The 23,670-nt window shown below is 37.7% G+C and overlaps 2 protein-coding genes and 1 pseudogene across 16 annotated transcripts in view; 1 reads left to right on the forward strand and 2 right to left on the reverse strand.

Moving 5' to 3' along the window:
• The window catches only part of WWP1 (WW domain containing E3 ubiquitin protein ligase 1), a 117,115-nt gene extending 99,912 nt beyond the window's left edge, over nucleotides 1-17,203 (forward strand). For all 8 annotated transcript variants that reach the window (XM_049103865.1, XM_049103866.1, XM_049103868.1 and 5 more), the window contains 5 exons: nucleotides 2,279-2,399; nucleotides 6,876-6,980; nucleotides 9,919-10,015; nucleotides 10,458-10,530; nucleotides 15,634-17,203. In XM_049103865.1, coding sequence (XP_048959822.1) covers nucleotides 2,279-2,399; nucleotides 6,876-6,980; nucleotides 9,919-10,015; nucleotides 10,458-10,530; nucleotides 15,634-15,733 — 496 coding nt within the window. In that variant the 3' untranslated portion in view covers nucleotides 15,734-17,203. The remainder of the gene's footprint in view (nucleotides 1-2,278; nucleotides 2,400-6,875; nucleotides 6,981-9,918; nucleotides 10,016-10,457; nucleotides 10,531-15,633) is intronic.
• LOC112650862 (U6 spliceosomal RNA) lies at nucleotides 14,597-14,693 on the reverse strand (annotated as a pseudogene).
• A 3,083-nt stretch (nucleotides 17,204-20,286) lies between the features above and the next one.
• Nucleotides 20,287-23,670, reverse strand: part of RMDN1 (regulator of microtubule dynamics 1) — a 61,568-nt gene continuing 58,184 nt past the window's right edge. For 5 of the 8 annotated variants that reach the window (XM_025433650.3, XM_035708471.2, XM_025433647.3 and 2 more), the window contains 2 exons: nucleotides 22,857-22,990; nucleotides 20,287-22,411 (listed from right to left, as the gene is read on the reverse strand). In XM_025433650.3, the coding sequence (XP_025289435.3) occupies nucleotides 22,361-22,411; nucleotides 22,857-22,990 (185 nt within the window). In that variant the 3' untranslated portion in view covers nucleotides 20,287-22,360. The remainder of the gene's footprint in view (nucleotides 22,412-22,856; nucleotides 22,991-23,670) is intronic. The other 3 variants (XM_025433648.3, XM_025433646.3, XR_003130431.3) reach the window with 2 other exon arrangements.

A 23,670-nucleotide genomic window follows, 5' to 3' on the forward strand; every position in this document is an offset into this window, starting at 1 on the left:
CTAGTTTCCAAGATCTATAAAGAACTTATTAAACTCAACACCAAAGAAATGAACAATCCAATCATGAAATGGTCAAAAGACATGAAATCTCACAGAGGAAGACATAGACATGGCCAACACGCATATGAGAAAATGCTCTGCATCACTTGCCATCAGGGAAATACAAATCAAAACCACAATGAGATACCACCTCACACCAGTGAGAATGGGGAAAATTAACAAGGCAGGAAACCACAAATGTTGGAGAGGATGCGGTGAAAAGGGAACCCTCTTGCACTGTTGGTGGGAATGTGAACTGGTGCAGCTACTCTGGAAAACTGTGTGGAGGTTCCTCAAAGAGTTAAAAATAGACCTGCCCTACGACCCAGCAATTGCACTGTTGGGGATTTACCCCAAAGATACAAATGCAATGAAACGCCGGGACACCTGCACCCCGATGTTTATAGCAGCAATGGCCACGATAGCCAAACTGTGGAAGGAGCCTCGGTGTCCAACGAAAGATGAATGGATAAAGAAGATGTGGTTTATGTATACAATGGAATATTACTCAGCTATTAGAAATGACAAATACCCACCATTTGCTTCAACGTGGATGGAACTGGAGGGTATTATGCTGAGTGAAGTAAGTCAGTCGGAGAAGGACAAACATTATATGTTCTCATTCATTTGGGGAATATAAATAATAGTGAAAGGGAATATAAGGGAAGGGAGAAGAAATGTGTGGGAAATATCAGAAAGGGAGACAGAATGTAAAGACTGCTAACTCTGGGAAACGAACTAGGGGTGGTAGAAGGGGAGGAGGGCGGGGAGTGAGAGTGAATGGGTGACGGGCACTGGGCGTTATTCTGTATGTTAGTAAATTGAACACCAATAAAAAAATAAATTAGAAAAAAAAATAAAAAATTCAAAAAATAAAATAAAATTTGGGTGAATAGGAGGTGAGAAGTGGAGACAGTGAAGTATAAACTTTTATTAGGAGTGGTGGTAAAAAGAGAGAGAATAGTTCAGAAACACTGGGGGTCACCTGCATGGCTCAGTGGTTGAGCGTCTGCCTTTGGCTCAGGTCATGATCCCGGGGTCCTGGGAATGAGTCTCACATCAGGCTCCACTGATGGGAGGGAGCCTGCTTCTCCCTCTTCCTATGTCTCTGCCTCTCTCTCTCTGTGTCTCCCATGAATAAATAAATAAAACATTAAAAAAACATAAAATCACTGGGTTGAAGGAAGCGTTTTGAAAAGTAATAGTCTAGCACCCATGTGGGCAAGTGAGAAGTGAGGTGGGAAGTTAGAGTTGAGGGCATGGGCAAAAGAGGGCAAGTCATTGATGAACAGCTGTAGAGGCAGCAAGGATGTAAGGTTTGCCTCAGCAGAGAAGACCAGCTTCCTCTGGGACCCAATGTGGGTAAACGGCCTTTCCTTTTATCTGCTGGTATCGGCAGCTTCTCCCCATCACTAGTCCTGCGCTGTTCCTCCAGAGACCTCCAGACCCATCTACTGTCAGAGGGGCCCTTTGTGGAGATCCTGCAGCACCGTGCAGATTCTCTTCCTTCTTTTTTTATTATACTTACTCCTCTACATCTGCTTGATATGTCACCTCAGAATATTTTTATTTTCATCTTACATACGATTTTTTTCTATCCTGTTAGGAAATCTTTGCGTTCTCTGTAATAGCATGTAAAGAACCAATTCTCCAGCTTTAAGCCTTCTCAAGTCTTCCTTGGCAAATGCTTGGCTGGAAGGAAAACCTGTAGAATGAGGAGCCTTTCCCTTACTGTGTTAGCACACGATATTTGGTATTCTTTGTTTACACACGAACAGGAAAGAAGTGCTCAAATGTGGCTGTGTTATTGACAGAGAACTTCCTATTTTGAAAAGCATCCTTGGGGATCCCTGGGTGGGTCAGTGGTTTAGTGCCACCTTCAGCCTGGGGCCTGATCCTGGAGACCCGGGATCGAGCCTCACATCGGGCTCCCTGCATGGAGCCTGCTTCTCCCTCTGCCTGTGTCTCTGTCTCTCTCTTTCTCTTTCTGTCTCTCATGAGTGAATAAATAAATAAAATCTTAAAAAAAGAAAAAGCATCCTTTTTAGCTGCTGATGTGCTAGAACTGATTTCCTCATGGAGAAGCACGTTAACTCTTAAACTACTTACATACACACATCAGCATATATATGTGTTATATATAGTATATTTGGAAAAAGGAATTTCAAAAGTACTTTGTTTCTAAGCATTTACCTCACATAACAAATTAACTATTTTTAAATGCTGTCTTTATTTTCAGTTTAATGACGGAGTGGCGTTTTTCTCGAGGAGTGCAGGAACAGACCAAAGCTTTCCTTGATGGTTTCAATGAAGTTGTCCCTCTTCAGTGGCTTCAGTACTTTGATGAAAAAGAATTGGAGGTTAGGCTCTTTTATTATGCCATTTAGGAAATGTTACTGGGAGGATGGACTGTTTTTGTGCTTCCACAGAAGGATGTCCACGTTTTTAAATGACATGGCACAATCTTGAATCCTCTCATTCATGTCAGGGGTGAGGGGGGTATTGAAATCGCAGCATGGGATGGTGGTCTTAAGTGTCATGATAATGTCATGGGCACAGAATCATTAATCAGTGCCTGCTATTAGGGGTCCTCAAGGTGAATGCAACCTTCCTAATAACTTGGGGGACTTCATGAAACCCTGGTTTACTAGTGAAGTTGCCCCAAAGATCAGTTTTTTAGGTCATAATTCTTAGTCACCATAACTGTATTTAGACTTGTTAGAAGTATATTAGAAATTCCTTTGAAGGGGGATGGGAGAGAGTAAAATACACATAACAAAATTTATCATTTTAAACATTTTTTAAGTGTACAATTCAATAATGTTATGTATATTCACATTATTGTGCAGCCAATCTGGAAGCTTTTTTCATTTTGCAAAACTGAAATTCTGTATCCATTAAACAACTCCCCATTTCTACTCTGGCCCCACTGTTCTACTTAGTATGAGTTTGACTACTCTTGGTATCTCCTGTCTTACTGTGACTGGCTTATTTCACTGAAAATAATGTCCTCATAGTTTATTGCTATTGTAGCATGTATAAAATTTTCTTTCCTTTTTAGGGCTGAATAATATTCCATTGTATGTACATACCACGTTTTGTTTATCCATTTATCAGTCAGTGGATATTTGGTTTGCTTTGTTTGGTTTTGATGAATAATACTGCTACAAATATGGATACATAGATACCTCTTTAGGATATACACCCAGCAGTATTCTTGCTGGATCATAAAGTAATTATATATTTAATTATTTGAGGAACTCCCACACTGCTTCCTGCAGTGGCTGTACTGGGTTATATTCCCACCAAAAGTATGCGAGAGTTCCAATTTCTTCACATCTTTGCCCACACCTGGTATTTTCTGCTTTGTTACAGTAGCTAACCCTGATGAGTATATGGTGACATCCCATTGTGGTTTTTGGTTCATATTTCTCAAATGATTAGTTATGGTGAATTCCTCAAGTCTTCTTTCCCCATATAGGTTAGAACATAGGCAGGGCTGTTAGATTAGTAGAAACACATCAGAAGAAAAGAATGGTTAGATATTTTTTAGAGTACTGTTAATCTTTCTTTTAATCATAGACTTCATTAAAGAATCTGAAAAAAATTAAATAATTTTGTGTCTTCAAAGTGCATACACCTAAAATCTTCCGTAACCCCCTTAAGAGCCCCTATTTTAGAGGCCCACCAAGTGAAAGATAGTAGATCTGAAAGGAGGTGAATAGGTGCATACTTTTTTATATACCCTTGGTAGAGTTTACAGTTGTCTCACACATGGCCCTGTGAAATAGTTGGGCCATATGATAATTTCCTTTTATGCATAAGAACACTAAAGCCCTTATTGGTTGCTGATGCCTTTAGCTCATAGTAGAGCTGTGAGAAAATACAGATCTTTTTTGTTGTTGTTTTGCTTTATGTTGATTTTATTCCTAGTCTTTTTCTTTTACTTCCATATCTCTTAATCATGAATATCACGATAATGGGCATGCATACCATTATGTGAAGTAATGATTATTCATAGTCATGGCCCTTTACAAGTTAAAATCTGTTTAAGATAATGTAATAATCATTCTTTGTAAAAATTCTCATTACACTAGAAATAGAAAGCAACTTTCTCAGTTTGTTAAAGGGTATCAACAAAAAAAGATACAACCCTGACATCATTCTATATGGTGATACCATGAATATATCATGTTGAGATTGGGAACAGGGGCAAAGATGTCTACTCTCATCCTTTATATTGCCCCACTGTACTAGATGGCCCAGCCAGTGCAGGGAGGCAAAAGTAGAAATAAAAAGCAAAGAAGTAAAATGGCCTTTATTCATGGTAACATGATTGTCAACTTAGAAAATCCTAAGGAACCTACCAAAAAAAACAAAACAAAACAAAACAAAAAAACAAAAAGCCCTACTAGAAGTAACTGTGAATTTAGCAAGAGTACAAGATAGAAGAGGGCCAATAATTTAAAAATCAAGTGTATATCTTCTGTGTGCCAGCAACACTTGGAAATTGAAATCGTAAGGTATTTTTTATTAAAGCACTCAAAAAATAAATTTAACCAAGGGCATGCAAGAACTCTATACTTAAAAACACAAAACATTGCTCAGAAAAATTAAAGAGAACTTTAATAAATGGAGAAATACATCATGTTATATATTGGAAGACTCAACATTATAAAATGTCACTTCTCTTTTAATTTATCTGTATATTCAACACCATCCCAATCAGCATCCCAAAAAAATTTTTTGTAGAAATTGACAGGCTGATTCTAAAATTACAAGGAAATGCAAAGGTGGTAGATAAGCTAAAACAATTAATTTGGAAAAAGGAAAACTTGGAGGTTGTTCACTACCTGATTTCAGAAATTATTATTAAGCCATAATAATTAAGATAGTATGGTATTTTTGAAAGGATACACAAGTATATCAGTGGAACAGAAGAGAATCCAGAAATAGACCTACACATATATATTATCAATTGATTTTCAACAGAAGTGCTAATATTTTTCAGTGAGGAAAGAGAAAAAGTCTTTTAAACAAATGATGCTGCATCAACTAAATGTCCATGTTAGAAAATTAACCTTGATCCTCACTTTAGCCTTAAGAAAGATTAATTTAAAATATAAATATGAAAGCTGGAAAAAGAAAAATCTTAGTATGGGCAGAAGTTTTTAGGAAGAACACAAAACAATTAGCCACACATCATATTTTATGTTATATATATATATATTCATGTTCATATACTCTTACAGCTTAGTAAAAAGACAAATTTTGTAGAATGGGGGAAGACTCACTTTACAAAGGAAGCTATGATGGCAGGTAAACACATGAAACCTCATTCATTACTGGGGAAATGTGAATTAAAACTAAATGAGGGATCCCTGGGTGGCGCAGTGGTTTGGCGCCTGCCTTTGGCCCAGGGCGCGATCCTAGAGACCCGGGATCGAATCCCACGTCGGGCTCCCGGTGCGTGGAGCCTGCTTCTCCCTCTGCCTATGTCTCTGCCTCTCTCTCTCTCTCTGTGACTATCATAAAAAAAAAAAAAAAAAAAAAAAAAAAAAACCAAAAAAACCTAAATGAAATACCACTTTGGGATAATGTTAGAAGATTCTTACAATGTGATACACATGAGCCTCTGGTGCCCTAGCAGTTCCACTATTAGGTATTTACTCGAGTGAAATAAAATACATATTCATACAAAGATTTTTCCATAAATGTTCATCACAACTTTATTTATCAAAGCCAGAAACTTGAAGTAACTTCTAAATGACCATTAAGAAGTAAATGGGATAAGTAAATTGTTGTATAGTCACATAATGAAATACCACCTAGCAACATGAAAGAAATATGGTACCCACAACAATGTGGATGAATCTCATAAACATTGTGTTGATGCGGAGAGCCAGAGGGTGGAGATAACAGAAAAATGGTGTGTGTGTGTGTGTGTGTGTGTATAGCATTCTCAAAAATTTAATCTGTGATGATATCATTGATGACATTGAGCCAAAGATGAGGATGGTGTTTTTGACTACAAAATGGGACCTAATCGGAATATTCTTCATCTTGATTGTGGTGGTGGTTACATAGGTGTATATATCTGTCAAAACTCATCTAACTCTATACTTAAAATACATTCATGTCATTGCATATAAATTGTAGCTCAAAGTTGATTTATGAAGAAGTGAGTAAGTATTAGACTATCTTATTATGCCAAAATTAGCTTTCATCCCATATGTGGTGTACTGGGCTTACTTGAAAATTTCACATAGAATATTTTATTCCCAAAGTCTGGAAGAATTAGTAACAGGAATTCGTATATATTTTTATTTATTTATTTTTATTTAAATTCAATTTGCTAACATACAGTATAACACCCAGTTGCTCATCCCATCAAGTGCCCTCCTCCTTAGTAACTCACCCAGTTACCCCATCTCCTCACCCACTGGAATTAGTGTATTTTTAACTTTAAATAGAGAAGATCGCATAGATTAAAAAGAAAAAAGAACCAGAAATACATGTTTGAAATATAGTAATAAGTTGGATTTTTTTTTTACTAAAGGATTCTTTTAGCATAGCTAATGTTTTTCTTGAAGAATAGTATGTCTAAATGCTTTCAGTTTGAGTTCATTAAACACAAAAAAGATAAGTATCAAAGAATCCTTATTCTAAATTGTTACAGATTTTGTTGGATGTGCCTACTGTGATCATTAGTTGTCATGTACCTAGCTGTTCACGTAATTCAGCATGTGCACAGGTATTCATTAGCAAATACCAGTCACATAGTTCTTCTCTTCACTAAGTCTGCACTGTAACCTGCTGCTGTGCTCATTTCCCAGGTTATGTTGTGTGGCATGCAGGAAGTTGATTTGGCAGATTGGCAGAGAAATACTGTTTATCGACATTATACAAGAAACAGCAAGCAAATCATTTGGTTTTGGCAGGTATTTGCTTTTTTTTATCTTTCTAAAACAAAGGGTTCAAAGAAAATGTTTTCTCGTGAGACAGTGGTTTAAAAAACAGTTCATTTTTAAAATTGACACTGCCTTTGGACTTGGTTTTTAGTCTTTGAATTATAAAATCAGAAGTTGAATATGTGAACATTTGTTAAAGGAGTTTCCATTGCTTATTTTGATGGTCTTTCCTAAGTGGGAAAATGAATGACGGAATCTTCTTTAAGTAGTAATTTAATGGTAATATTTGCAGGCATAGCATGTTTTTTCTGGTAGTACCAAAGTAGTTTATAAATTCTACTTAATTCTAGAAGTAAATGAGGAAGTATGTTTTGTTTTTTGTTTGCTTTTTAAGCCCGTGTGGGGCTTGAACTCAACGTCTCTGAGACCAAGACCTGAGCTGAGATCAAGAGTCAGGTGCTTAACCATCTGAGCCCCCCCACCCAAGCGCCCCACTAGTATGTTTTTTTAATGAGAAAGTCAGTGTAGATACTTAATTCCTCAGGTGTGATAATATATATGCTAGGGAATTAGGGTAGTCTAAAGGATAATGCCCAAGAAGGATTTCCTTTTCTTTTTTCTTTCCTTCCCTTACTTCCTTTCTTTTGTTGGTGTTTTAGCTTAAACTGTAGTAGGGTGGTCTTATCCAAATGCTGCATGCTAATCTTGAAACACATTTTATTAGATTTTGTGTGTTTGAGAATTTCAAATCTCTAGGCCCAAGGATATTTTTCACAAAAATCCACTAATTGAGATTTATTTGAGCAATTTAGTGACTGAACTTGTAGTTTATGTATGCTGAACTGTCATTTTCAGATGAAAACTAAGCCTGAGATTTTGTTTAATACTAGAGAAAGACTTTCCAGAAGTGGAATCTTTTCATAAGGATATGTCATTTATTTATTAACAATTTAAAGAAGTGTAGAAACTTTTAGAAATTTATAGGTATACTTCAACATATGCAAAATGGCACATACTAGATAGATTATTTATTGCACTACTATTGGTATACTAACAGAGACTTGAAATACCTAAATGTCCATTGGGAGGGGACTAAGTATATAAATTATATAACTTCTGTAATTCTGTGCATTGTAATCATTCTTTTACTTTTTTAATGGAAATTAACAAAAATATTGGAGAATGAGATGTTTCAGTACAATTTTAAGGGAAGAGGAAGGTGTATATAATATGCTATTGGGCTAAAAGGAAAATTTATATTCTGTGTATTCAAAATGTATGCTGGAACAGCTGATTCCTGAACAACAAGGGTTTGAATTGTGCCAGCTACTTATACATGGATTTTTTACAGCACAGTACTATAAATGTATTTTCCTAGTAACATTTTTTTTTCTCTAGCATATTTTACCGTAAGAATATAGTATATAATACATATACAGAATATGTGTTGTTCATCAGTATGGCTTCTGGTCAGCAATATAGGTCATTAATTAAGTTTTGGGGAGTCAAAAGTTGTATGTGGATTTTCCTGAGATTTCAACTGCACGGGGTAGGGGTCAGCGCCTCTAACCCCTGCGTTGTTCAAGGGTCAACTGTATGCCAATACATCATCTCTGAAAAGGTAGAGAAAAAACTGGTCGCAAGGTGTGAGAGCTGCTCTTGATGCTGTACCTTTTAAACAAAGGATGCCTGGCTGGCTCATTTGGTGAGAGCATGTGACTCTTGATCAGGGTCGGGCATAGAGTTTACAAAAAATAATAAATGAGTAAAATAAAAAGTAGGAATAAGTCCATTTTCAAGCCTAAAATACCTGAATTGCATCACATACAGAACCTATGTGGGTATTTATAATCTTTCTAGGCTCTTTATTTATTAGCTTCTTCACTCTTCATATTCTTGGACTTTTCCTTGAGCATTTGTGTCTGTACCTGAGGAGCTTGAACTTTGGGCCACGTGAATCCAAATGAGTAGTTGTGTTTTCCAGATTGGGTTTGTTTTAGGAAAAGAGTTGGTTTATGCCAGACGTGGTAATAAGCTCTGCTTCTTGTGTCTTGATGAAATGTGTACCCTAACACAGTTCTATGCAGAAATGTTTTTGGTCTTATATTAGCACTTTTTATCTTCCCCTTACCCAAAGTATAGTTTTGTTTACTTTTCATAAATTTTATCTTCTAAGATGCACTTCTGCTCTCAGACTGCTCCGTTATCCCCTGCCTTCTGCTACGGATACTCAGACCAATTCAAATCTATATTCCACCACATTACACATTTACATCCCTCTTTGAAAAGATAGTAAATGAACTAAATAGTCTAACAAAATGCATAGTTTAAGTTTCCAAGTATGCAGAATCCGAAGAGTCGAGAAAATAGTTATAGTGGGAGAAAATACTGCAAACTGTTGAGAGTGGCGATTTGAAGTGTTCGTTAGTTTTTGGTAGCTTATAAGGAGAGGAGGGTAGTTGACTCGGGTCAGGATAATGGGTTAGAGCTCAGGAGACCGGAGTTCAAGTGTTCTGCCGCTTAGCAGCAGTTTGAGAAAGACCAAGCGTTTTATCTCCAGGTGTCTGTTGTTTGCCTGCATGTATTGTTTGCCTGCATGTACACTGGGGATGCCAAGGACGGTACCTGTGTCCTTGTCCTGGTGCAGGAGCTAAACACACCAAGAGCATAGGGCACAGCTGGGCAGCAGCCTTCACTAGGTGACTGCTGTCGTAGCAAACGGCATCTGTCCTGGTTACCTCTCAGTGGTAGGACCTTTTGAAGCCTCCCATTTCCCTCTCTGTGAGGTGGACGTAAGAAGAGTAGTAGCCAACCAGTGGTGTACTCGTGAGGATTAACTGAAGATTCATGATGTACTTCACATATGCCTCACCTTAATAAATTCTTGAAGAAATTTAATAATTTAAGTGTCTACTATTTTAATTATTAGATTATTTTATATTAAAGTAAATTTGGTTTTGTTACACAGTTTGTGAAGGAGACAGACAATGAAGTGAGGATGCGACTATTACAGTTTGTCACTGGAACCTGCCGGTTACCTCTAGGAGGATTTGCTGAGCTCATGGGTAAATGCAGTTTTACTGCAGTTTCTCTGTAGATAGTTTTGTGATAATAATGGCGTTTAGAGCTAAACCAGACTTGAATCTAAGGAGTATTCTTCTGTGCTCTCTCTAGGGCATCTACGAGAAGAAAGACTAATTAATAGTTAATACCAAGTACATTTATAAGACAGAAATGAAGCTGCTTACATAGTCTGGCTGGCCAGTGCTTTTGCTCCTTAGGGTGATTGTGAAGGGAGCAAAATTCTTTAGAGCTACTTCTTTTTCCACTGATTCAAATCGTATTGCTGGATTTCTGCAGCAAGAAGCTGCTTCTCTAGGCAGAAGTGATTTACATTTTATTCCATATTAGTCATAGGACTATGTGACATATTCTGTTATATAACTAGTTGTTAAAACCAAAAAGTTTAAAGGACCAGATAAATTTTGTCTTATTTTCCTGGTTTAGGAAGTAATGGGCCTCAAAAATTTTGCATTGAAAAAGTTGGCAAAGACACCTGGTTACCAAGAAGCCACACATGGTAAGTTCAAGAATCCTAAATAGGAAGGTGAAAGTCAGAGAATCTTTAATATGTAAGACCCAGTATAAGTTCTTATTCATTAAAGTAGCTAGAATTTCAGTTTTTAGAACAGACTAATATGGCATTCTGTAACTGAACACTTTGGAATGATTTCTATACTTGGTTAATATACTGAGAAATGTATCCATTGATTAAAGTTATTTAGAACAACTACTATGAAAAAAAAAACCACCAACTACTATGTATAAAGAAGATTGAAGTGCTCCCTGCCTTTTATGAAGTTTGCACTCCATTAGGGGAAGGGAACACAAATGACAAGTCAACTAACTTGAAAACTAAGAAGGCCCTTCAAAGGAAATAAAGAAGATGCTATAAAAAACTGAAGGGAACCTCCTCTAGATTGTGTGGTCAGGGAGATTTCTCAAGAACAACGTTTGGGTTTGATAAATAGCATACTGCGGGAACAAACAGGAAAAGTGCATTCTTTGTACAGAGACATTTCCATAGACCTTGAAGTAAGAAATTGCTTTTCAGGGAAATTAAAGACTGGTATGACTGGAATTTAGTGAATGAGGGGAGAGAAGGGTAAAAATTTTTGAAATGTAAGCAGGCACTAAATTATGTAGGGCCTTGTAGGCTGTTCTAAGGAACTTGGATTTCACTCTAAGGGCAGTTAGAAGCCTTTGAAGAGCTTTAAATAGCAACTAATGAGATTCAGGAAAAACCACTCAGGCAACAGAGGAGGAATTAGATTCAAGACTGAAGGCTGGGAGATTAGTTAACAGCAGTGTTAAGAGTCATCCAGGCAAAAGCTGACCATTGCTTAGGTGGTATGTGGTTCTTTCAGGAGGTCAGAACCGCTTTCACACTAAGCAGTTATTTATTTGCCTTCTTATTATTTTGACACTTGCACTTATAGTGCAGAAGCAACAGTGGGTAAAAATGCTGTGCATCAGCACAAATCAAGGCAGTGGCACCAAAATGCCATCTCCATTCTTTAGCATCTCACCGCTGCGGTTTACAGAAAAGGGGGGTGGGGGAGCCAATCTCTTTTAAGATTATTCTTTACGAAGAAGTGAAGAGTGATTAGATCTTGATGCTTGAGTATCTTTTTAATATTCTGTAAGACAAAATGGGAAGCCTGCATGAAGCACTTACACACACCAGAGAATTGTGGTTGTCTTGAGGGGAAGGCTCTTTGGCAGTTGAGCTGAAAGCTGAACCAGCTTGCTTTTTTAATGAAACATTGTTTGCCAATCCTACCTTTCAAGTAAAAACTGTTTACCTGGCAGACATTTTCTTGAAAAGTAGTGAAGTTATCAGTAGCTTATCACTTCAAGGAAAACAACTGACAGCATTTGTAGGCAACGATGAAAGTTGAGGTTTCAAGCAAAAATTAAAATTTGGGAAAACCTGTATAGACCAACCACCATGAGCTTGAAAGCTTCCCGGACTTATCTGATATTGGTGGTATTATTAACAAATGTGATCTTTTCTTTCTATTACATAATTGTCAACATTTGGAAATACTTTATAACTTGGTGAACCATTATTTTGAAATGACCAAAGCATGATGTTACAAACCCCATGCATGGGTAAAAGATCTATTCAAAGTACAAGATAAACCATTGGATTTTACGTAAAAAGGTGGAAAAGTTCTCTGATGTGATGTCAGAGCCCATATTATGTGTTACTTTGTCAAATGTAATATCTAAGAATAATAGCTACCTGAAAAAAATGAGATGACTGGAGTACATCTCTGTTTTCTAACTGCATATCTGTTTGGGGACAAATTTTCATAAACTTCATATAGTGCAACAAAATAAATGCACACATAGCAGAAACTAGGTATCTTCCATTAAGCTAGACATTAAAAAGATTTGCAAAAATATAAAAACAAGGTCACTATTTGTATTATTTTTTGAAAAGTCTTTTTCTTTTCATAAAAATAAGTTTATTTCAAAAGGATTTTCTCAATTTTAACTTCTATTACAGTAAATATCAAACATAATTGATATAAACAAAGCTCTTTGAGATTCTCAATATTTTAAAGTGTGAAAAGGGATCATAACCTAAAAAAAATTTGAGAACACCAGCCTAGATGAAATTGATGAATCCAAAAGAGAATTGTTGAGGCAGGGGAGAGTTCATAACCAAAGGAGATAGTTCTTCAAGAAAGATGAAAAGAATTGGGATGCTGAGTACGAATTAAGGAATTGGCCTCTAATAAAAACAAACACTTCCTTTATTGTAATAGAAAAAGAAAAGGTGGACTTTAAACTATAGAGGGTTTTTTTTTTTTTTTGTATTTTTTTTATTGGAGTTCGATTTGCCAACATATAGAAACTATAGAGTTAATCACTATTGGTTTCTGTTTTCTCGAAGTACAAGGTGAGGTCACTGGCTAAGAATGAAAAAATTAAAAACTTTTGAGGAGAAAGAATGAGTTGTCAGAGTAGGCAAGTATTTACCAGAGAAATATGGCTGAGAATGCTGCGCAATAGGATCTTTATAAAGTAACGCCCTCTAGGATCTTTATAAAGTAACGCCAGTCTGTCTCACTGCAGGAGTCTTCCTTCCAGTAATTTTCATTTGTTAAGGCCCAAGGAATGAAAAACTAGAGGGCTGAATTCATGAAGTGTTTGAGCTTTGATTAATTAGTAGGTTCTAAAGTGGGAGAGACAAGGATTTAAAAGTATTTGCAAGGTAGTCCTGCGTTACAGGGCTGGCTGTGGATTAAGTACAAAGTAAGGATAGAAGAGTGAGGACAGGCACGGGTGGTGAGAAAGATAGGGGCTAATAGATTGCCATTTCAATTGAGGGAAGCTGGAAAAACGAAATAAGAGTTTTTAATTAGAAATCTCCTTTCCTGGTGATGACAAGGTTCAAAGTGTTATCTTGAAGTCAGTAACTTCAGTAGAGGAACAGGTCGCTGAAACGGAGAACTGGGAGGCCATGCATGGGTGTTGGGTATCATCCAAGTGAATGGGAGGAAGACACAAACCAGGTGCCAAAGCTTTCAGTGACTAAAGAACAGGACCATGAGGTCAACAGAGGACAGAAAAGTTGAGAAAGAAGGTTGCTTGGCTAGATCGTGTGTGCCTCAGAGGAGAGAAGTTTTGTTGATTGGCCACAGGGAAATAGTATGTTTCACACTAGCTGGATTTGTAGTTAAGGCAAGAGAGGAGTTCTTCAGACCGTAGAAAACTGCAAATCAGAAAACAGAAGTTTAGAAGATCTGAGGTGGAGGACAGGGAAGAGGTGGGATTTAATTCAGGTCAGCGGAACGCAGTTGATCCACAGATAATCGTTTTTAGTAGTGACTAAGGTAAGCAGTACTACTGTGGTGAAAGTGGTGTTGATCCTCAGGTGGAGTGCTGCTCTCACGCCCAACGCTTTGCTTACTGAGGTGGCGACTTTTGGAGCAGGGGTTCCTCAGGCTGTCAAGTGGTACAAGCCAGCGGGGTACTGTTCCCTTAGTCCACTGGAACTAAGTTATCAGTGTCTTCCCTTCTTATCGATCAATAGAAGTAGAAATTTGACTCAAAGCTGGAACTAAAACAAAGCTAAATGTAAAACATTATTCCGAAATCCACGTAGTAAGTGCTCAATAAAAGACAAATAGATTTTGGTATAGTCTCATCCTTTGGCTAATGTCTTAGAACCCTGTTTGGGACGTTTTCAAGTAATCCACTGTCTTAGGTAGTTCAACTCATCATTTTACTAAATGCGTCAATTTTAGGAGAGCAGAGCAGACTGCCCCTCATCGGTTTTAGAATCTAATGGAAGAAACCAATCAATCATAATACAGAGTAAATTATGTCTAAGATGCTCAAGGAGAATTATTTGTAGTCCAAAAGTTGTAGCATCTGGAATGATTCTTAGTGCATATTTTTTTCATGGGCAGAAGTATTCCAGATCATGAGAGCCGTAAGAACATGTCACAAGACAGAGGAGTGTGTGGCGCTTGGAGAACATGAACTCCCACAGAGCCCAGGCAGCTTCCTGGCCCCGTACCTTTAATCCATACTAATCAGAAGCAGCAGAGGCCTTTTTTGTTTTCGTTTTTTAAATGAAACACTTCACGAGTTTGCCTGTCATCCCTATGCAGGGGCCCTGCTAATCTCATGGTTCCGTTTTTAGTATATGTGCTAAGTGGGCACAGCAAAGAGGAAGTATCTGGGAGTGAACGAAGGCCAGAGATTCAGGAGGATGAGGATGACTGAATCTGAGGATGACTCTACGTGAAAGATGTTAAGAACTAGAAAGGAACAGGTGGTCTTAGTATGTAGGAGTCCACTGAAAGATTCTTCTCTTGACCTCTGCTCAGTGTACCGTGAAGCAGGGAGGGGTACATGGGCTGCTTAAATGACTACCGTTTAATATATTTAAGAGAATAACATGGTCTGAGGAAAACACCATTTTAATTGACTGCCTTGTTTCCAAAGGTTCTTGATTATCAAGTTTCCTGACTCTTACCTGGGAGTTGGGGCGAGGGCATATGGGAGCGGTAGGAGGGAACCTGGATAATCGGTAACCTTCCATATGAGAAATGAACATGAGAACGGCCTTAACTACATTAGAGCTATTTCACTAGACATTTAGTGTGTCGAGTCCAGCTAAATGCAGCACAGGGAATTCCTTGGGAGTCTGGCAGGAATGGAAAGACAAAATGTGTATTTATTGGCTCTCTCCACCCCAAAATGTAAGTAAACTCCTGAGGATTAGGGACTGTAGTTTATCACTCTGCATCACCAGCTCCTGGAAATACAGCTAATAGATTCTTAATAACTGGTAAGTGAATGAAAGAAATGAAAGAATCTTAAAAACCCAGAAGTTATGGGGAGTTGTGATAACTAATAATTACAACTTTCTCTGGGAAATGTCAAAAAAGTATACTTTTATGAATGTTTTCATTTCAGTAGCTCGCCATAAGAAGTCTGTATATGGTAATATAGTAGTGAATGGTTAGAATACTTCTGGCAAAATCTTTGTAACTTCCACTATCCATTTAGTTTTGCAAATGTGCTTTAAGAATTATTGTATTAGAAATTTTTAGAAGTCTGTTTTATTGAAAACACATCTGTTTTTGTTTTTGTTCAGTTTTAATCGCTTGGATCTACCACCATATAAGAGTTATGAACAACTAAAGGAAAAACTTCTTTTTGCAATAGAAGAAACAGAGGGATTTGGACAAGAATGAATGTGGCTTCTTGTCTTGGAGGAGCTCTTGCATTTAAATACCCCAGCCAAGAAAAATTGCACAGATAGTGTATATAAGCTGTTCATTCTGTACAGTGAATTTTCTGAACCTCTCAAAGTATAAATGTTTTCCGTTCTTCCACAGAAATATGCAAAACAGTCCATCCTTTTCTACTTTATTTATTGTTCCCTTGAAGTGACTGACCAGGAAAAAGACCATCCTTAAATTTTGAAGCAAGCAAGAGACTTTATTAAAAATAAGTATATATCTATATAAGCATATATGATTGTGGCTCTAGTTTTATAGAGCTCCGAGTATATTAAACAGGACAGCCGTTCATTCAGAAATAATCTGGATTTGCTTTACCTTGTTTCTATTATCCAGAGGACAAAGTACAAATTGCTTCATGACCTTCTCCCTTATGTAACACCTCCTGCGGGTGTTTACTTTGCATGGCTGTTCAGGAAGGTATTAAGGGCTTAGGCCACATCTTACTTTGAGTATGTAAAAAAAAAAAAAAAATGCTGCTGGCTTTTCTGAAGACAGGCATTTGGACCTGTCAATTTGTTTTAAATAAATACAATAGTTGAAAATTTTCCCTCTTTGCTACATCACTAACAAAGTAATGAATGAAACCATAAAGCACATGTAAGTCGTACACTAGATCCAATGCCATTTAGTTCATTCTAGAGATTGCAAAGAATTCATGAAGCAGCAAAGAGGCTTGTTTACATGTTACTTTGGGATGCTAGGTATTTGTGGAGTCAAAAAATCAGGTACTCATGTACTTTTGTTTTTAAGTCTGTGATGTTCTTTAATTCAGAATAAATTGACGCAGTTTGATACTTAGGAACATATAATAAGGTAATATGAATGAACATTTTCGCTTTTGCGTTACGAGTTTTGGTTTTATAAAACCAGATGGACTGAGGAGTTGTATAAGCATTTGAACACTCAGATTTATTTTCTATTAGTGTTCATATATCTTCATTCCTCTTAAATTCATGAAAATTTTATGATCTGAATTATACAAGCATATTAAAAGATCTCTTGGTCCCAGCCCCCTTTTTACATAGATCATTATTTTTGTCCTAATAACTTTTTAATTTTTCATTATCAAGGGCATTTGCTGAACTACAAAGATATATAACAAATTAAAATCTGGTGTGAATGTTATTAATGCTATTTTAGCAAACTGGGCTTCCTTGTTAATAACAAAAATTTAAATTTCCATTTATATCATTTCAATATGCAGTGTAAATTTCGGTAAAAATTTTTTTATAACCATGAACAGACATCTTAAAATGTTCTCTGTAACATATTTAAGTACATGTGGAAAATACTAGTATACAACTTAATTTCCCTAAACAGTTTGTTTTGCCAAAATTTTATTTTTCTACATATTAGATTGTGTTCTGCACTTCTATTCAAAGTTCGTAGTAAAGATGAAATAAAGGCAGTGATCCACTACGTTGAATAGACTCTTTTCCCAAATCCTAATCTGACACTGGGCTATTTTGAAGCATAAAGAATTAAAAACAAATACTAACGTATATGACATCATGTGATAGAGGTGACCAGCCTTCAAAAGGGCTACTTAAGTTACACCGTAGAAAGCACCACTACTCAATTTTGCCATGACATGACCGAGGTTGTTGATGAACACCATTCAGTGGCAGGGACGGTGTGAGAATGCCACTTAGCAGACCTGCCTGAAGACGGGAGGCTCTCGGGCTGCTGGTCCCCTCTCCTCACTTCAGGTAAGAACTTACTGTTCGCCCGTGGAGGCCACGCGCAGCCCACACAGACCAAGGCAGCTTCCTGAGGAAGCCTGTTGGGAAGAACCCAGGGCCTCTACCTTTCCACCCCAATGACAGAATCCAGGCCTCCAGGCAGGGTCTATTGTCTTGATTCGTATATTCAGTGGCTGTGAGAGAAACCAAAATGTGGGCCACCTCTCACCTTCTCGCTTTTCCCATCCTTGTCCTGTGCTGGGCTAGACAGGCTCACTGTGTCTGAAACGAAGACACAGGCAAGAGAATGAGGCTCGGAAACAGACTCCTATTGTTCCTGCATTTCAGCGACACCCAACTCCCCACCGCCACCACCACCAAAGGAAGCCCAGCGAATGGGTCACAGGCACAACACAGGCTCAGTCAGACCAGTTGTCCGTCTTCCCAGGAAAGCAGCTTTACGTGGCTTTGGAGTGCTTCCCGGGCAGTTTAAAGCAGAGTTGAGGAAACCTTTTACCACGCCACCTCGTTAACCACCTGCCTGCTGTCTTTAAAACTAGATGGGCTGATAGGGGTGAAAACTAGTGATAAGGGTCAAAATACCGTTTAGCAACACTGCTTCCGTTAAAAATGACCCCTGACTGGGAAGTTCATCTGGACTGGGAACTCTCCAGACTCTGGATAATAAACCGTACCTTTGGATTTCCCAGAGGAAACCCATAACTGATGTCCCTTATGAGGTCCCTGAGCTGGGCGCACGCTCCGCCACAGACTGCTGCTGTGAGGAGTCCTCATAGGGACTTGCTGGCCAGTTGCGGTTCCTTCTTACCGCCTCCTCCGTAAGCCTGTTAGACTGGAGTCTGGAGGTCTGCTGCACCCTGCGGATACTGCAGAAGTCCGAAGTCTCCTCACTGAAATATGTAGATGAGAGGATAAAGGTTGTCTTAAAAACACTCCCCAGTTTTCTCAATCTCTGAACTTAAAGAGCCAGATGAGGTAAAAATGGGGAATTGGTCTGTCTCCAGGGGAAAACCCAGACCTTATCAAGAGCCTTCTACTTTTTGAAGCTCCTTTGTACCGTGTATATTCCTCACTCCTAGGACAACACAGTTCACTGTTCTGAGCAGTGCAATGGGTCAGACCAGGGCATTCATTAAAATAATCCCACGGCCCTTGCCAGAGTAATCCACTCCTCCTAGTTTTTCTTCCCAATAATGCCCGGGCACACACGGTCCAAAATAGGTTGTATGGTGAACATCACAGGAAATCAAAGAATATTCCTCAAATAATAGCAATATAGTAGCAAAAACGTACGACTCAAAAAGTGGCATCTCCTGAATTCCAAATTCTCCTCCCCAAATCTCAACTAAGAACACAGATAATAGCATTTAGAAGAAGTATTTACTGATACAGTAAGCCCTCTGTGCATTCTTTCATCCTTACAACTCTGTAAGATTGGGGTTTGCCCTCTGTTGTAATGATGCTTATTTTACAGATAAGAAAATATCTTCATTTTTACGAAGGCCACATAAGCTAGTTCACAGGCTATGACTTAACCATTCGGTTGGGAAAACTTTCCTAAGAAGTTAACGGAAAGCTTTCGGATTTTCTAGAGTAGCCACTTTCCAAATCCAGATTTATTCTCAATCCTGAAAAGGGAACTTGTTCACAAGGTGAGGTGCTTCACCAGTCTACCCATAGCCCATGTCTGTAATATGTTTAGAAGAGAGAATGCTATAAACTCGGTTCACATGCGTGTGAGGGGGGGTAAGCGTCTCAAACTAGCAGTCACATCCGCAACACACAGCAGTTAAGCGGGACTGCACAGGAAGAATAATGGGGCTCTTAGGGTTCGTTCCCAGAAGCAGTAGGTCTCATTGTGAATGAGGAGATGCCAAGAATCAGAGAACAAAGTACACACCCTCAGAATCTTAGGAATGTATGTCGTGGAGAGGGGACCTATCCCTTAGTTTAAGGGGAAAAAAGGGAAGGTAACAGCTCCAAAAATTAGGATCCGGTAACTGCACTCCTAGGTGTTGGTAAAACTTGTACCTGATGTTCACAGGAATCAAAGACTGGAAACAGCCTAAATGCCCTTCAGTGAATGGTTAAGTAAACGGACACGAACACAGGGCAATAGTGTCAGGAGTACAGACCACTCAACTACTTGACGAGATTCAGAGGGTCTGAAAGGAATTCTGTCCAACGAAAAGGCCAGTTCTCAAAAGGCTACATATTCTCTTCCATTTACATAACATTCTGGAGCAGACGCCAGGACTAGGGACGGTGGTAGAGAGGGCATGTGGAAGAGTGTGACCCTGCAGGGATAGCACTGACCAGGGAGTTTGAGCAGTTGGTGGAATGGTTGTCTTGAGTGTAGCGGCAGTTAAAAAAGAAACCTGCAGGTGGGGCACCCGGGTGGCTCAGTCAAGTCCTGCCTTCAGCTCAAGTCCTGACCCTGGAGTCCTGGGACAGAGCCGCACATCAGACCCCCTGCTCAGCCAGGAGTCTGGTTCTCCTTCTCCCTCCCCACTCCCCCTCCTGGCTTTCTCTCAAAATCTTAAAAAAAAAAAAAAAAAAAAAAACCTGCATGTGACAAAATTACATAGAACACACATAAACGAGAGATGGCATTTAGAATTAAAATCTGAATAAGAATCTATGGCCTATACCAGTTACCTGGTCTTGATACTGTACTGTAGACATCCAGGACCTCTACCTTTTGAAAAATGATTTCTACCTTTTTTCCCCCGAACTTCCTATGAATCTATGATTTCAAAGCAAAAAAAAAAAAAAAAAAAAGCCTCTTTTAAAGCACTATGAAATATCAGAAGATAGCTTTATTACTGAAAGACCATTTCACAAAAACTACTTTATAGAGATTATTCTTGAACACATCCAAACCCTTAACCTCCCATTTGATTCCTTGGTACCACTGGTAACAACAAACACACATACACAGTCACACCTCCAGAAAATATTAAAAGTCACTGTAAGAGAAAACTGAAAAAGAAAATTTCAGATAAAAAATGTTCAATACAAAAAACATTAACACAATATACTAATATGAATTAAATGTAAGTTAACTACAGATACCAGAAAAATCCAAATTAGAAATTTAGAAACTGGGCAGCCCAGGTGGCTTAGCAGTTTAGTGCTGCCTTCAGCCCAGGAAGTGATCCTGGAGACCCAGGATCAAGTCCCGCGCGGGCTCTGGCTCCCTGCATGAAGCCTGCTTCTCCCTCTACCTGTGTCTCTGCCGCTCTCTATGTCTCTCATTAATAAATAAATAAAATCTTTAAAAAAAATTTAGAATCTCAGAACTGGACAAACTAAACAAAATCTTTGCTGACTGAAATTGGGAATAAAAATGGAAGAAAAACATCTCAGAAGTGAAGACAAAATCTGAAGAAGAAAACAAAAATAAGGGACATGGAAAACAAATTGAAAGAGCCAAGAAAATGAACCAAAGAGATAAAAAGAAAAATCAGAGAAATAATTTAACAATCAGGCAAAGAAGATCTAATATACATATAACTAAAGTCACGGAATATAAGATGGAACAGTGGTTCTCAAAAGTAGGGTAAGGCAAATGTGGAATGAAGGACAGTCTAATAAGATAACTGGACTGGCCTCTTCAAAAAGTCCATGAATGATGGGGTAAGAAAAAAAAACAATGGGAGAACAGCTCTAGATTTCTTAAAACTAAGGCAGAAAATCAAATACAATATGTGATTAACTGGAGCCTGGTTTTTCCAAACTGTAAGGCATCCTAGGATATTTTAGAAAATATGAATATGGCTGGATATTGTAAGATGATATTAAAGAATTACTGTTAACTTTTTGTTGTGATAATGGGTTTATTTGAAGGATGTCCTTATTTTGAGATAACATGTGAAGTCTTTAGGGAGGAAGTATGTTGCCTATAATAAATTTCAAAAGTTTAGAAATGCACATACACACACACACACACATACACCAGTAAAATATAGCCCAAGATTAGCAATTGAAGATGGGTATATAGAGTCCAGGACTTTCAGTTTTCCTTTTTGTTTGAAAATATACATGATGACACAGAAACAGCCCACACCCGTGTAGTTCACTGTTAACAACTGTCAAATCATTTGGGGGAAACCCACCTATGCAATGTACTGTTGATTTATCTAAGTGACATCCAAGACAATCCTTTTTCTACAACAGTTCTGCAGTGGTGGCATCCCAGCCTCAAGTAATACTGTCCTGCCTATTTAAAACCTCTTACTTTCTATTTCACCATTGAGTTCCGTGTTCCTATCACCATATTAGGGCAGAGAATCTGGGCTTTATCTGGTGACAAAATCAGTGCTCCACTTATGAGACTATGTCCCATTAAAAAAATCACTCCATTTTCTGTCCTCTCCTGACTTAAGTTTTTTCCTTACACAGGTTGTTTCCAAGAGCCATCATTTTACTACTTTATACCAAGAACCCTCAACATCCTAACCTATTTTCACTGCACCTTCTCTGCAAGATCTCAACTTTGCATCAGTCCAATTTGACAATGCATTCCCCAAATGAAACCTCTTCCACAAAGTTCTCTTTTCTTGATCTCCCATTCTGATGTGATCCATCCTCCTTAGAAATCCTACACCACTTTGTACTGCTGGTGTCCTAAATGTGCAATATCTCTGCCTCTGAGCCAGGGAGAGGTCTCTACCACTCTTAACTGTAATTATTTCTTTTGTCTTGTCTGTGAAGAAACTTAGAATTTTGTATATTTAATCTGTCAAATGGTCACATTAAAGGAACTGAGGAAACAGCTATAGAACAGTTATGGTTTATGTATTAACTTTGTAATTTGATGAAAAGGCAATGTTTCTTAGATATTTCATGTGCTTTCTTCTCTGAAAAATTCTCAGTTCTTGTCACTGAAACCTGTGAGCAACTGGGCAGCTTCTGTCTGTATCTAAAATGGAAAAATACATGTTATAAATAAACAGTACAGCACTGATACCAACTTGCAAAATCTAAGTTCATAAAGTGGGCTGTGGTTTCTAAGAGTTTCCAAAAAACCAGGATAGCACTTTTGAAGAATAAAACTGAACAGTGACTAGGTAAGACTCTTAGAGAGCTCCTCCAAATTAGTACACATCCCTTGCCTTTTATTTTAGAAACATATTTGATCTGTCGTATGTGTCAAACAGGAATAAGACAGCAAGTAATTCAAAACATCTGTTGAATAGTAACTAACCACTTGCTATACGGAAATTAATAGAAACATTAATGAATTCAATTTGAAACAAACACTACAATATACATGTAGACAAATTATGTTTTTAAATAAGTTCTTAAATCACCTTTATTTAACAGTGCTTTAATTTATCTGCCTTAATTTATTGGCGATATTTTACCTGTTTATCCTCCTCTGTGTGTGCTGGATAGTCCTTGGCTTTCATTAGCCAGAAGGCAGCAAGCTTTTTATTGTGTAACTTCAAATATGTCTTTCCTAAAAGAAGCAAGTTTTTGCTGTAGAAGTTTGGATCCACTGTACATAAGAAAGAAAAATTTATCTCAGATGAAACAGAATTGCTCTTATTTTTAAAGGCTTAATTTTTTCAGGCTAAATTCCAATAAAAAATTTGTGTGGTCAATAAAAGATTAGGCTAACTAGAATCCTCTTTTCAACTATTCTGATCTCAAAGAAATATTGGTAAAGTACATTTATTTGGTGTCCACTATGTGCTAGGCATCCTATTATAAAATTGTATTAAAATGAGAAATGTAAAGGAAGTGCTCCATTTAACAGATGAGAAACTGAGGTTCTTGATAGAATCTATGCTCTATAAGGACAGATGTTTTTATTAATGTCTTTGGCTCCCTGCTATACCCTAGGTACCTAGAATAGTACCTAGAACATAACATGCATCCAATACATATTTCCTGAATGAATGAACGAAATCATGATGATATATGTACAGCTGACCCTTGAATAACACAGTTTTGAACTGCGCAGGTCCAAATATATGCAAGATTTTTCTCAATAAATACAGTAAAATACTGTAATGGTATTTTCTCTTATTCTTAACATTTTATTTCCTCTAGCTTATTCTATTGTTGGAATATAGTATATAATACTTGGAACATACAAAATATATTTAAAAAACTGTTATCAGACTGGCTTCTGGTCAATAGTAAGACTATTTAGTTGACTTTTAAGGGAGTCAA

The sequence above is a fragment of the Canis lupus genome, chromosome 29 (genome assembly GCF_003254725.2).
Source record: "Canis lupus dingo isolate Sandy chromosome 29, ASM325472v2, whole genome shotgun sequence".
NCBI lineage: Eukaryota > Metazoa > Chordata > Mammalia > Carnivora > Canidae > Canis > Canis lupus.